Here is a 15,307-nt window from a genome sequence, read left to right as displayed (position 1 = left end):
CCATTTTTACAGCAATTCTAAAAAGTTGTAAAATTTTGCTGTAAACTTAGCATGCAACGACAATTGCAACTTTTCCACGCCAGAATTCTGGCATAAAAGCCATAGCGAATGCCCCCTTGGTTCAAACAATAGGTCGTTTTCTGATAATACATTCCATTCAAGCTTCTATACTTCTTGGATGATTTGTCTTTTGGTATGATGATTTCACAGTTTAAGCTACTGAAGAGTGATGGCATCACTGGTATAACCCGCTGTATATTATAACCAGAATCTTGATAAAATTTCTCAGCACTTAAACGTGTGGCAGGGGCTCAGTTTTGGAATCACATCACATAGTTTTCTCTTTTCCACTAAGATCTTTCTTTTCTACTATTTTATTTTCCTCTAGAAATATCTTTCCTATGCCTGCAGACAAAAGAAACTGCACTATTCTGAAAAAAATTTTAAAAATTTAATAAAAAAGCTGAAAAGCAGATTACCAGCCTCGTGTAACATTCTCTATTATTGTGAGACATCATTCAATGTCAATAACATGAAAGGAGTTTACTGTTCTTCTCTATGTTTAGCTATTCAAACAGTAATACATAGTAATAATAGCCATTCCTGATGGAATTCTTTGTGTCAGTTGGCAGAATAAGTCTACCACCAGAACCTATTGGTGGAATATGTGTGTGGGGGAGGCTAGATATAAATTTAGTCATACACTGGAATTTTTATGGCCTACTTGAAAACAAGATAAAGCCAGGGACAGGCAAATTTTTTTTTTTTTTTTTTTTTTTTGTCTGTTTTATGATTAATTTGGGTTTTTGGTATTGTGGTGTGGCCTGGCCTGGTATTTGCTGATCTGAATAACTTTTCATGGGAAATCAATCTGAGATTGTACTTTTAGGGAAACCATTTCATTGTACAGCGCCAGAGAAACTGTCACTATGCATGCCCCATACCAGGAAATTGAGAACTGGACCTCCCAATTGGTTCCAGATCCACTATGAGTTTTTGGAGATCTGCAATTTGCTGGACTGCAATATGGTTTTAGGCTAGGACCAGATCTGGAGCCATTACTATACGTATTTAAAGGCTTATGAAGAGTTTCTAATAGTACATGGGTGATGAATGTATGAAGTTATATATGCAGATAATTTATATTATTCCTCTGGATTTTATTATTAGAGGAACCAGCCAGTTCCATTTCACAATGCTACTCTTAGTAATGCTTGGCACTCAGTTCAAAAGATACACTAGCTTTACATAAAACAATTATTTTGACTTGATGCTTAGATGGAGACATATACACATGTGAAAAATGTCGTACATATGCAAAAGTGAGAATTTTATAGCAGGATCTTATTTTCCACATTCTTAAACATTCATGAGGAATGTGCTGCCTTTTTATACATATATAAAAAATGTATTTAGCATTTCACATTCATGATGTAACCAGAATGTAATACACCAGGCAATAAAAAAACATATATATATATATATATATATATATATTGTAAGAAGGAACAAGGGGCCGTCATTGACGGAAGATACGTGTCACCGAGGTTCCTGGCCTCGGTGAGGTAAGAACCAGGTTTTTCCCTGAAGTGTCAGTTTTGCAGTTGCAGTCTGACACTTCAGCTGTTAGTATGGCTGTAAAGCCGATCCGGGCCGGTTCTTATTGGGAGCAGCCAAAGAGCAGGGTGGGTGGCTGTTCCCCACGGCTCCAGTCCGGGTTTTGGCTGGGATATAAAAACCCAGCCAGCACATTCAGCTGGGGTGGATTATCCTCCATGACCGAGAAGCTGTGGAGTCGGTGTCTTGAGACACTGAGGCCATCTTTTTGTGACAGCCGCATGCTGGGGAAACAGGCCTCTAAAGCCTGCTGTGGACTGCGGGTGGAAAACTGCTGACCAGGTGAAGGCTTTTTGCACTGTGGACTAAACACTGAACTTTGCTTTACAACCTTGTTTTCGCCTCTGTACTGCATCTGCTTACCCTGCCTACCAGAGCAAATTCCCACTATATATATATATATATATATATATATATATATATATAGATATATATATATATACAAATAACAAATATATGTTTGGAAAATAAAATATAATGACCTTATGAGACCCGTAATGAGCCCTTGGATGGTCAGGTTTATATAGGGCCAGATGATCCTGTTTTTTGTTTTTTCCCTTATTTTTTTAAGGATTGGAAAATAAAGAACAATACACAAAAATAATAGCTTTACAATTCTGATCTTTTTGCCACATCAGAAACTGCATGTGTTAAGCTGGACAGTGTTGAATATGTTTTTTTGTTCTTTATTTTATTTTTGCTTATGCCCTCTTACCTTTTAAGCTCTTTAACGATAGCAAAGATGTTTTTGAAGCATTGCAGGCTTTTCCTTTATTTTCAGTGGATTACATGAAGTTTTCCACTTTCCAACAGCTACCCTCAGCATAAAACACACACACACACACACACAGAACTCTGTCTGACTCTATTCTTTCCCTGATAAAAAAATGATTTTTTTAATTTTTTTACCTATTAATTCAATCTATCTTACTAAATATGTCCCTAAACTACCCCTACAACACCCTAATATGGCTGATAGTGTCGGTAATTGGTGTCTGTCACCACACAAGGCAGACACATCCTCTCATGGCAGTTTGAACTTGGTGTATGTGCTTTAAACAGAGCTGAAGTACCTTCCAAAATCCTGCCCCTTGATTGGCTGAAGAGCTGTCTATAAGCCTGTTGGCCAATCAGAGTAAGCACCGCACCCTCCCAGGGTCTTATGATCCTCCATATTCTTCCTTCCTGCCCTGTTTCCCTCCAAATTTTCTCAGTAAAATAGCTCGCACAGCTTTGCACGATTTGTCTGAAGTGAATCGGTAAAACTTCATATTCATTTGGCAGCAGATTTTTTGTGAAATTTGAATCTATTTAGTTTAGAACTGGTAAACTAATCTCTAATATGCAGTAATTAGGGATGAGCGAATCGACTTTGGATGAAACATCCGAAGTCAATTCGCATAAAACTTAGTTTCAATACTGTACGGAGCAAGCGCTCCGTACAGTATTAGAATGTATTGGCTCAGATGAGCCGAAGTTATTACTTTGCAAAGTCCCGTGAGACTTCACATAACTTCAGAAATAGATTTAGGCCTCATGCACACAACAGTATTTTTTCACGGTCCGCAAAACGGGGTTCCGTTGTTCGTGATCCGTGTTCGTTTTTTATTCCGTGGGTCTTCCTTGATTTTTGGAGGATCCACGGACATGAAAAATAAAAAAAAAATCTAAGTCAAGTTTGCCTTTGAAATGATAGGAAAAAACGGACACGGATCACGGACGCGGATGACAATCTTGTGTGCATCCGTGATTTTTCACGGACCCATTGACTTGAATGGGTCCGTGAACCGTTGTCCGTGAAAAAAATAGGACAGGTCATATTTTTTTCACGGATCACGGACGCGGATGCCAAATGGTGCATTTTCCGATTTTTCCACGGACCCATTGAAAGTCAATGGGTCCGCGGAAAAAAACGGAAAACGGAACAACGGACGGGGATGCACACAACGGTTGTGTGCATGAGGCCTTGCCACTGGAACAGAGTTCAGGAAATTTTTTACAGTATTAATCAATTTCTGAAGTTATTATGCAAAGTCCCGTGAGACTTTGCAAAGTAATAACTTCGGCTCATCGGGGCAAATACATTCTAATACTGTACAGAGCGCTCGCTCCGTACAGTATTGAAACAAAATTTTATGCGAATCGATTTTGGATATTTCATCTGAAGTCGATTTGCTCATCCCTAACCGTAATCAATTGAAAATAAAAATATTGCTGATAAGTTAATTGATATAATGTGTTGTTAGGTGCTTCTCTTAGTTATGCTCTTAGTTATGTGGTAGGCAGTTTTATAACAGTTTATTACAGTGCTTGCTCCCTAGTCTTTGACCCCATTAGGTGTCAAGCACACAGCCATATTTTTTTTCAACGTCCAATCCACATTTTTTGTGGATTGGATGCAAACCCAATCATTTCAATGGGGCTGCAAAAAATGTGGACAGCACACCGTGTGCTGTCTGTTTCCGTATGTCTGCATGTTCATCCCACAGAAAAAATTGAACATATAACATTTTTGTCCATTTTGCAGACAAGAATAGATCTTTTTTCAATTGGGCCTGCTGAAATTGTGGGAAGCGCATCGGTGATATCTGTATCTGCGGTTTATGGACCACAAACTGAATACAGTCATGTGCATGATGCCTAATTCACATGTTCAGTCTCAGTACAATGACCCAAAGGATTCTGCCTCCTGCTCTCTGGAACGTCAGATGAGAGTTTTCCTCCTTTTCTAGAAAAAAGCAGGCAGTGGCATATAGAACTAACCCTTAAAGGGATTTTCCAGGGTATTTTTATTTTAATGAGGCAATTTCTCACCTTCACTGATACCCCACTGCTACCATTTCAACAATGCTTAAGTCCCCACCGCTTTCCACTTCCCAGTCAAGGCTTGACCTACAGAAAATGACTGCCGATGCTTGCTTAACCAATCATTGGTTGAAGTCATGACCCGTCTTCTCTTGTGATTGGCTGACCGGGTATCTCCAGCCATTTCCTGTGTGTTGACTATGGAGCAGAAAGTGGAGAGCAGCAGGTACGGAAGCAGCATCAGAGCAGCCATGGGGAATCTGTGAGCATGGATAACGATATATTTTGTTTTTTGTTTTTTAACCCATTCTGTCACATTTTTAACCAAAAAATATTCATCCCCTGGAAACCTCCTTTAATGGATAAAATATTTTTAACTGTAAATTTTAATATACAGTTTTGAAGATGTACAGATGCTATAAACTAGTGCACTAGAGGATTATTGCAATTCTCTATGCAGTTGTACACCTCTAGATAAAATAAGGGACAGCTATATTTCCCCTGAGGTGAGGCACATTCATATCTGTCGCTCATTGATCTAGTTGATTGACATTTAATAACTGTCAACTCTTGAAAACATCCTTTAGTAACCTGAGGTTCTCTAGCTTAATTAGTCAAGAGGACTGTCTGATAGAAAGTATAGATCTTTCCCATCAAAGTTTAACTTCTCAATGCAGAAGTCCCATCCGACCGGATACTTCACTACTTATTAATCCATTACATTGAAAGACTGATGATACAAGGCTACTATTTATGCAGAAATTACAGAGCACAAAGATCTATAAGGATTCATTGTCTGGCTTAAATATTCAGCGCTTTCTACAATTCTTCAACAGTTGGAACATCTTTCAGAGTGTATATCAAGGGACCATTTGATAGCTGCATACATTTGGAATGCCAGTTTATACATTATTATACCAGGCTGCAAAGCACAGCAAAATCAGAAAAGGCTAAAGTAAGGTATTGGACTTTGAAAAAAGTTTAAAATTAAAGTGCTTACCATATAATGCAGGATGCAACCTACATAAAGTTTTAATTTCTTTTCTTTGAGCGTGGCATACTGTGGATTTCAGAGCATAAGTAAACTCTGTAGTATTCAGTTGAGTAGATTTGGATTCTTATAATTGAGTCAGCAAACACCCAACACTAAGCAACTTGTCCTTTGTTGTAATTTGATTCTATATAATCTTGTGTTTAATCATAGTTTTAGACATGTCACAAACTGCTTGCAAGTAATTCTATATATTAGACCAACCTACTGTACCATGTCTTGCTCTTGACCACAATTAGGTTGATCACTGTGATGATTATTTGGCGATTCTATTATTTAGAGCTCCATATGTATGTATACATCTTACAAAGCGGGTTGTTATTAGATGCAAGATCCCTATAATTGAGAGTATATAATGATAGGATACAACAAAGTGGTATACATGCAAAGACAGTAACATCTTTTCCACTGAAAAAGTTCTATGCACACTAGACTTTTCTTGCATTTCTCCTCTCCTTTGCAACTCTCACCCTCATTCCATTCAACATTTCCAGCTCTTAAAGGGGTTTTCCAAATGTTTTATCCTGATTACCTATCCTCAGGATAGGCCATCAGTAAGTGATAGGCGGGTCTGACTCCCGGCACCCAAGCCAATTAACTGTTTGAAGAGACCGCAGTGCTCCAGTGAGTTCTGTGGCCTCCTCACAACTTACGAAGCACAGGACACGCCACTGCATAGCGTCTGTGCTTGGGGTTACAGCTTCATTCAGTTGAAAGGGGCTGAGCTGTGTATAGGCCATATGACTGATGAATATACTGTAAGGTCAGTAGCCCAAGGGAGGCTAGGGCGCTCACTGGAGCCCTGCAGCCTCTTTAAACAGGTGATCAGGAGAGGTGCAGGGAGTCGGACTCCCACTAATCAGATACTGATGACCTATGCGGAGGATAGCTTATCAGTAGGGATGAGCGAACTTCTCTTTTCAAGTTTGGCATACAAGGTTCAGGTTATCTAAGAATTCTGTTATGGATTCCACTACCATGGACCATAAATCTTATGGCAGCGGAATCCATAATGAAATTCTTAGATAACCCAAACCCGAACCTGGTACACCGAACTTGAAAAAGTTTGCTCAACACTACTCATCAGTATAAAACACCCTCTTTAACTTCCACAATGCTAATGTAAAGCACCACAAAAGTTGATGGCTCTGTTTAAAAAAATAGTAATTAGCTTATTTGCCAGGTTATAATATTAAACCAATGCAGTAAATTTGCAAAAGGGTATCTTAAGGATAAAGTATAAAACATAAGAGAAGGACATGACAAATCAAGAACAAAATGACTTCACTATTGTATTTCAAAGCTTACAGATATGGCACATTTAATAATACATTGTCAGATATTTGTTCTGTTTTGCGACCTTTCGGCCTTAAAAACTATAATTTATATTGCTATTCTATTTTATGTGCACTTTATCAAGTGGTGTGGAATTGACTGACAAGTAGTTACCATGTTACAACGCGTATAAGGCATTACGCAAGCTTATTTTCTAGCTTCTACTTTGGGTAATGCAATGTCATGCTGTTAAATGCAACCTAGCAGAAAATGGACACAGTTTATTGACTATACTAATTTTTGTTTCTTCAAAGGGTATATTTATTTTAGCTTCATCTGTTGAATCAAAAGCTAGCTAAAAACAATGTTTTATGAAATGAGGTAAGATACTGTTGCGTTTTTAAGAATGGAGAAAGCATCTATGGTATATTATTAAAATTATGTATTTTTTTAATATTAGTTTAGGTGTATGATAATATTCAAGGGACATTCTGAGATCCTAGTAATAATAAATAAAGGAATATAGCCATAAAGTATAAAAATATTGTACGTGGATAGTGTTATAGTCATAGGATGATGTGGTCACTTTGACCACCATATTAGACATTACATTGAATGGCACATAACAGAAAATAGTGTTATGCAAATCCTGGCAATGTGTTTAGACAACAACATATCCTTCAAAAGTATAAGTTCTATAATTATTATTATGGCACATTGGGAGAGCGATTTCTGAAAAATTTCCACAATGCACTAATATTAAAGGAGTTGTACAGGGTTAGAAAGACATGGCTGCTTTCTTTTCTTAAAACAGATAATGGGGAAGATTTATCAAGATTGGCACCCCCCCCCTACGCCACCAGAGAATGTGCCTAATTTATGATGAGACACGTCTCATCATAAATTAGACACGTCCATTGGCAGTCCATGCTTCTAAACAGAAATTTACGACAGCTCAGAGCTGCCATAGATTTATAGCTTAATTTCTGCCAGAACACTGATGTAAATGAAGATATATTTGTTGGGGTGACTAGCCATGCCCAATTCCCTGCACTTTCCACAACCATTTTAGGGAAAGTGGTAAGGACGCTAGAAATCCAAGAGACACAACATCTTTTTTTTTTTTAAATCACAGTTGAAAAGCCAGAAACACATTCTGTAGTTTGTGACTTTTTAATGCCACTTTTCAGGCACAAGGGAGATGATAAATCTCCCCCATAGTCTGTAAAGCAATGAGGTTTATATCAGTGCTATATACTGTATGTGAGTAAAATAAAACAGCACCACACCTGACCGCTGAGAGTATGCAGCATTGCAACTCAATCCCATTTACTTCTATGGACTAAAGTGCATTGCCAGTTTTTCAACTGTTAACGGTTTCAAATTTTAACTATTTTTGAAACAAAGCGGGCATTTTATTCTAATCCTGGATAACCTCATTAACCCTTTATCAACATAACCAAGTATGGTGGATGTCGGGTCTTCAAAGATGGCAGTCTATGTGAGAAAGAATCAGATAACCTCTTATTCAAGTCTCCTAGGTGTAGTTAAAAAAGAAGCGAAAAATATTTAAAAAAAATATAAAAAATTAAAATGAAGCAAGGGAAAAAAAATCTAAATGATCAATGTACATAGTCTATTATTTGTTTTATATCACTTACACTATACACTCCAGCATTTGTATATGGTACATATTAGTCCGTTTTCCTGTCAGGCTGCTCAAATATGATAGCATATCACAGGCAGGATCACATCATTACCATATATTGTAAATTAGTGCAGTATATAGTGAGGCCCCCCACCAGGAAGATCTGCAATCCCTCCTCACATTCTATGACAGGTTGCTGGCTGCCATTTTAAATCATTCCTGGAGAACCCCTTTAAAATACATAATCCAGGGGGACATAATCTCCACCTGATACAGAAAATCTATAAAATATGGTATCACTGTAATCGTACTGACCCAGAGAATGAAGGTAACAAACATGCCAATGTGACCGTAAAGAGAGTGCCATAAAAATTATACCTATAAAATTGTGGTTACATTTTATGTCCAATTCCACCCAATTTGGATTTTTTTCCAGCTCCCCACAACATCATATGCAATATTAAATGGTGCCATTAGAAAGTACAAATTGTCCTACAAAAAAACAAGCCCTCATACAGTACATCTATGTGAATGGAAAAAATAGGAAAGTCATCTCTTTGGGAAGGCAGAGAATTTAAAAAAAAAATGGAAAAAAAAATAAAAATAGAAAATCACTTGGAGATAATTAAACTCCAGGAAGGTGTTTAAATATATCTTCCAGTGTTTTCCAATAGAAGAGTATTTTATTCCAGGAGAGGGAAATTACCTTATATTGAAGTGTGTCTGAACATAAAGGGAAAACTATTTAAGATGACCACCCAAAATTACATTGTGGTCTTTCAGAGGGGTGGATTTCTCAAAAAAGGTGGTTAGTGTGCATAATATATGATGGAACTGGAAATATGTCTCAGGAAATCTGGTCTGGATAAAGGGGTGGTCCTTTGGAGAGGTTTCTCTGCATTTAAGATTATTACAACTATCAGAAAGCCCTCCCTCAGCAACTCCAGGCTGGTTACTTGGATGTTTGACCTATGGTGGCCTTTTCTCCTGCATACAGTAGATATTTCTAAGAAAAAAACTGTATCTCAAGCAATATAAACTTTTGTATTCTCAATTAAAAAATAATATTAATACATCAGTATTCAAAGGATGCAGTACACATTAATATGAAATTGCTTTTCAAACCAATACAAAAATAATTCACAAGAACATAAGAAATATGAAGTCTAAATAATCTGAAAATAAGTATATTCTTTTTTGTATAAAGGTTGTTTGAGCTGAACTTATTTTCTACAACAGCTACTACTGTAGTCTGAAATGGGTTGCTTAGTAACAGACATTCTTATCTATCAGTAGTGAATTCTACATTGGATAACAAATGGGAACTGGTTATTGAGAAGTAGTCAACAAGTGATATGGAATCTAATTATTTGTTGACAAACAAAAGTTAAACTGTTGCATTGACATTAATGCTAATAGTGCTTACCCTGTCTAAATACATTTGTAGGAAGTAATACACTAAAAAAATAGATGTTCATTAAGTGGTTAATAATGCTTTAGTTTCACATGCACTGTCAGTAAAGGGCATGTGCACTTTTGCTGCAATTTTTTTTACGCATACTGTAAGTCTACTTGAAGATATTACAGTTTCAAAATTGACTTGCCTATAAGTGAAGCTGCCAGCTTAGAGTTTTGTGGGTGTGCATGCATTCTATTTATACATCCTTTAATATTCTGCCTGTGAGCCTTTACTCTTTCCCCCAGGCTTGCCTATATGGGAGTGCAAGTTATAACTGCTATGAGAAAATGCAGTTCATAAGTTGTCTCAGGAATGTATAACATGGGACATTATAGTAAATATGAAGAATTGCCCCATTTTGAGGAGCTAGGACAGAAAGGGCTAATGTTTGATTCACCCTTCAAGCCTTTTTCATGACTCTTTGATTCCCACTTCTTGCTTTCTAACAATACAATTCATCTGAAGAGGGAAACCATGTGCAGGCTCTCACCACCCAGTGGCAACCCCTTTCTGAAATATAGGTATTCATAGAAGTTAAATATACATCAAATGGTAGGATAGTTTTTACTCAAGACAATTTTTCCAGCCTTTTTTTTTTTATAACTTTTGATACATTGGGAGAAAAAGAAATGGTACAAAGGTGGGCATGCAATGCTATACAGGCTAGATTAAAGATACAATATTTGAAAAATATATCTGAAAAAATACAGCTTATTTAGCTCTTAAGGAAGTTTCAAAGAGTAAAACAATATAATGTAACTTGAACTTCAGTGCTAAAATGATAGAGCTGGGATTCAGATCCTCACAGTTTAAATTGCAATGTAAAATATGTACATATTGCAACATCATACCAAACCACAGAGGATTTTTTACTGTTCCACTAGACCTACTAAAACAAAGATTCAATTTATATATTGTATAAAATAAATAAAACCTAAAAGAACAAAACTAATAATGTCTCAGTTTCACAAGAAAAAAAATACTAAAAGATGTTTCTGTTGCGTCTCAAGGACAAATTAGTATGAAAAAAGTAATAACTATCAACAATTAAAATTTTTGCATTTTACTTTGTGTTTATGATCCTAATCATAGGTAATCAGTGAGAAAAATAATATATCCTTTGTGCGAATTAGCTCATTGCATTAGGCAAAATGGGATCAAATGCAATCAAAGACAGTGACACAGAAGTCCATTTATTTTGGGCCTTTACATTCAAGCCCAAAACACAAATCAACCACTGTTCGTCTGAGCACTAACTAAATATACAGTATAAGTTTCCCAGACTATACAAGTGGTTTACTACCAACCACTTGAACACATTAGCTGGTTTTACCTCACAACAAGAATAAATGTCCACTTTGAGACTAGCAATCACAGTAAAAATCTGTCTCCTCTAATGGCTCTCTCTAGTGCACACCTTGAACCTTAAATGGGTTGGGCATATCCTAAAAAAGTCACTTAATTGTTTTAATCTCATCTAGTCTCCCACAGGGCATAATAGTGTACCTGTCAAGTTTTCCTAAGTCTTCACTTCAATCTTCATGCCCCCGCTGCGTTGCATTGCTTACAATCCAAACTTCCAGGTTGTCTGAGTAGATGAGCAGCAGCCACAACACTTTCCATAATGCTGTGTGCTGCAAGATCAGGGAAAGATGTAAATACATATTACACCCTTCCCTAGGCAGAAATATCCACCCACTACAACCTCCATTGCTGTCTCTTCATGATATTTCCTTTGACACAGCTTCAATATGCCAAAGCACTGGACTTTGCCTAGCCAGCTTGTGGATTGAGAGAGTCAAACAGCCCATTCCAAGATCAAATGGGTCGGACATCACGCTCATTTGGGAGAGGATTCTGACAGAAGGTATCAGACCAGGGCCTGGTCTTGATGTCAGAGAAAATATACTCTCCACAGAGGGAGCAGTCATGTGACCACTCTCCGTATCTCCAGCGTGAGACTAAAAAAAGTAGTGCAAGTACATTAGTAAGTTGAAGGGACTTTCAGGTGAAATACAGGGAAAGGAAAAACATATATATACTTAGATAAGCTCTTTAATAGCCCAGTTATGAGCTTGACTAGTGTTACAAAGAAAATTAACACTGGTCAGGAAAGAAATGATAGGCCCCACTAACTTAAGAATCATTACATAAAAATCCAAGACTGAAAACAGGCCTTACCAAAGCCCTTACCAAACTACTCTTTGATACTCAGTTTTCATAGATTTCTTATGTCTCATCCACCTTTCCCTGACAGATATATACTTCCTGGAAGGTATTACACATATGAGAGCAATCTTGGAGAAATATAACTCTCAAAGCGGAAACAGTGCATTGGAACACAATGTATATACTCATCCTATATAACACCATAAATACCAAATAATTTGATCCTGGTGTTGTCGCTAAGTGACAACAAAAAACAAAAGCTGACAATAGTCCACCAGTAAGGCCCCATGAACATGACATGGCAGTTACAGTACCAAGAACTTGTTGGCATTTCATATGCCACCTTGTTGGATGCTATATTTTACCATTGAAACAATGCTTTAGCAGAAAAACATCTCCATAATACTGCATGCAACGGAGCATGAGTTCATTTACAAATATTTTTGATAGGTGCATCCTGGCAACAGGGGCAAACAACAATTCTTGATGTATAAAGAGTCACATTTAGCCGTGGCTTTAAATAGCGGTGAATGGAAAGCCTGATATTCATACAATCCATTGTTAGCAACATAGCAACAGAGTTATATGTATGTTACCAGAAATCCAATTATGTATTAGCTTTGGAACATCATGAATGTAGAGAACTAAAAATAGCAGTCAATACACTGAATATCCAAGTATAATACCGTCAGAATTTTAATAAAAAAAAGTCTACGCACAGTTTGTTACACATCAAAGGTCAAAGTAAAAAATGTCCTTCTTACCAAGCACCCCAAGGCGATAGTTTACGGTGATGACTATAACATTTCCATAACTTGCTAGGACACTTCCATCAAACAAATTACCAGTGCCTTCCATATAGGAACCACCATGAATATAGACCATCACAGGCTTGGGACCTCCACTATCTCTGATGTCTAGAAAAGAAAACATGGTTAAATATACTTGTGTCACATGAATACAGAAAGAAGAGACATTAGTTTACCCTTTTGTTGATGTTTCTTAATAGAAAAATATATATTTTTTATGCCCAATATAGGCATTTTTTAACTATACAATTTTTGTGATGTATTCATGTTTTTTTTTTCTCCAAATAACATGAATTAAGCTTGAATGGATTCCATATTTTCTCTCCTTATGAACACATTCAAGATCAAGAAGCACTGAATTGTATTTAATTAATCAAATTTTTCTACAATATATTTTCTAAAAACTTTTTGTACTGCTGCCAGGATTATATATATATATATATATATATATATATATATATATATATATATATATATAATATAATATATATTGATAATTTTGTTACATTATTTTCAGGATAGTTATTGTCTTTAATGTTGATAATAATAGCAGAAAACCCTTGAACTCCAATTTAGCAAAGTGTATTATTTAATAAAAAAATGTTTCCATGAGTATTTTGGTTGTGTGAAGTTACCACATTATTTGCTTTATAAGATGCACTTGATGATAAGACACACCTAGGTTTTTGTGGAGGAAATTTAAAAAATAAAATATTTTGAAGCAAATGGTGTGCTTTTGTTGGATTTTGAACTAATGGGAGGTCTGTGGATGGCACACTGTTATGGTGGATCTATGGATGACACTGTTATGGGGATCTGTGGATGACACTGTTATGGGGTTCTGTGGAGAACACTTATAGGGGGATCTGTAGAGGACACATATAGGGGGATATGTGGAGGACAGTGTTATATGGGGATCTGTGGAGGACACTGCTTTGGAGATCTGTGGAGAACACTTATTGGAGGATCTGTGGAGGACACTGTTATGGGTATCTGTGGAGGACAGTGTTATACGGGAATCTGTGGAGGACACATATTGGGGCATCTGTGGATGACTGTTATAAGGGGATCTGATCCCATTACATTGGGCCCCAGTTATAGCAGCCCAGCCATCACATATAAAGTGTATGCAGCAGCCCCTAGCAGTGCTGCTTTGCTAAACTAGCAGTAATCACATATCTGCAGTACTCACTATGCACGCAGCGGCCAGGCCGGCAAGGCACATCACTCTCTCAGTCACGTTCTCATTAATGAAGTGGGTGGGGCCGGAGTGTGAATGAGTGATTGACGTCCGCTTCCGGCCTGCCCGCTGCGTGCATAGTGAGTACAGTAGATAAGTGATTACAGCTACTTTAGCAAAGCAGCACTGCTAGGGGCTGCTGCATACACTTTATATGTGATGGCTGCTCTGATCAGGGATCGGCTTAATGAAGTTCAGTGACTGCGCCAGGCCTTGCTACTACCCTAGCGCCCCTGTTTACATGTCACTGGCACATCGCAGGCCGCTATGCCTATGCAGCACAGCGCGGTCTGTGATGTGCCAGCCATGTAATACTGCTCTATTCGCTTTATAAGATGCATGGCCACTTTCCCCCCACTTTTGGGTGGGAAAAGTGCGTCTTATTAAGCGGAAAATACTGTATTTTATATATAGGGTCGATTAGATTTGTGGGAGTCCTACCACTGGGACCTCCACTGATCATAAGTATGAGGACCCTGTGGAACAGCCCGTTGGGCATGAACGTTGCTGCTCCATTCATTTCTATGGGAGTTGCTACCTCAAGGATTCCCATAGAAATGAATGTTGACATTGTGTGCATACCAAACTGGCGGGTCAATTGATTTTGTGGGGCTCCAGGGGGTACGGAATTTCTGTTCTCATGATTGGTGGAGGTCCCAAGATTAGAACTCACACTGATCTAATTGTTATCCCCTACCCAATTCAAACAACCTGCATACCCCTTTAAAATCAAAATTTATTTTGTTATTAGGTCCAGAAATCTGTGCTGAAAAATTTCTTAAAATATCTTTTTATATAGCTTCATTTTTCTAAATAGTTAATCAAAGTCCCCTGCATAGACACATATAAAGTATAGAGAGATTAGAAGCTTACTGAATACTGTTCAATGTACAAAAATAAATTAGGGACCTAAGCCACATTATAAAGCTACATTAAGGTATTAAACAACACCCTTGTGTACCTTTTTATATATAAACATGGATTTTAAAACAGTAAATTAACTTTCAATTGAGGAAAATACCCAGAATAGTGTATTTAACATCTAAACATTATTTTTATATTGTTAGAGATTTTTAGTTTGAATAATTTTGTTAAAAAGGTCGATTATAATTTATTTCTTTAGACTAATGATACATTTTCTAATTCTGACAATAATCACAATTAGTACACTTGTATTTTTTTTACATTTTTGTTAATTTTTTTATCTACTATTTTTTTCTTCTTTTTTTTATTA

General features: G+C 37.0%; 1 protein-coding gene across 1 annotated transcript in view; it reads right to left on the bottom strand.

Annotated features, from left to right (window-relative positions):
• The window catches only part of NLGN1 (neuroligin 1), a 602,903-nt gene that overhangs the window by 388,868 nt on the left and 198,728 nt on the right, over nt 1–15,307 (bottom strand). Inside the window, exon 3 of the mRNA XM_040428249.1 lies at nt 12,789–12,941. Within this exon, the coding sequence (XP_040284183.1) occupies nt 12,789–12,941 (153 nt within the window). The remainder of the gene's footprint in view (nt 1–12,788; nt 12,942–15,307) is intronic.

Source organism: Bufo bufo, chromosome 4 (assembly GCF_905171765.1).
Source record: "Bufo bufo chromosome 4, aBufBuf1.1, whole genome shotgun sequence".
Taxonomy (NCBI): Eukaryota; Metazoa; Chordata; class Amphibia; order Anura; family Bufonidae; genus Bufo; species Bufo bufo.
The sequence above is the reverse complement of the archived record's forward strand: the minus strand, read 5'-3'. Positions and strand labels throughout refer to the sequence as shown.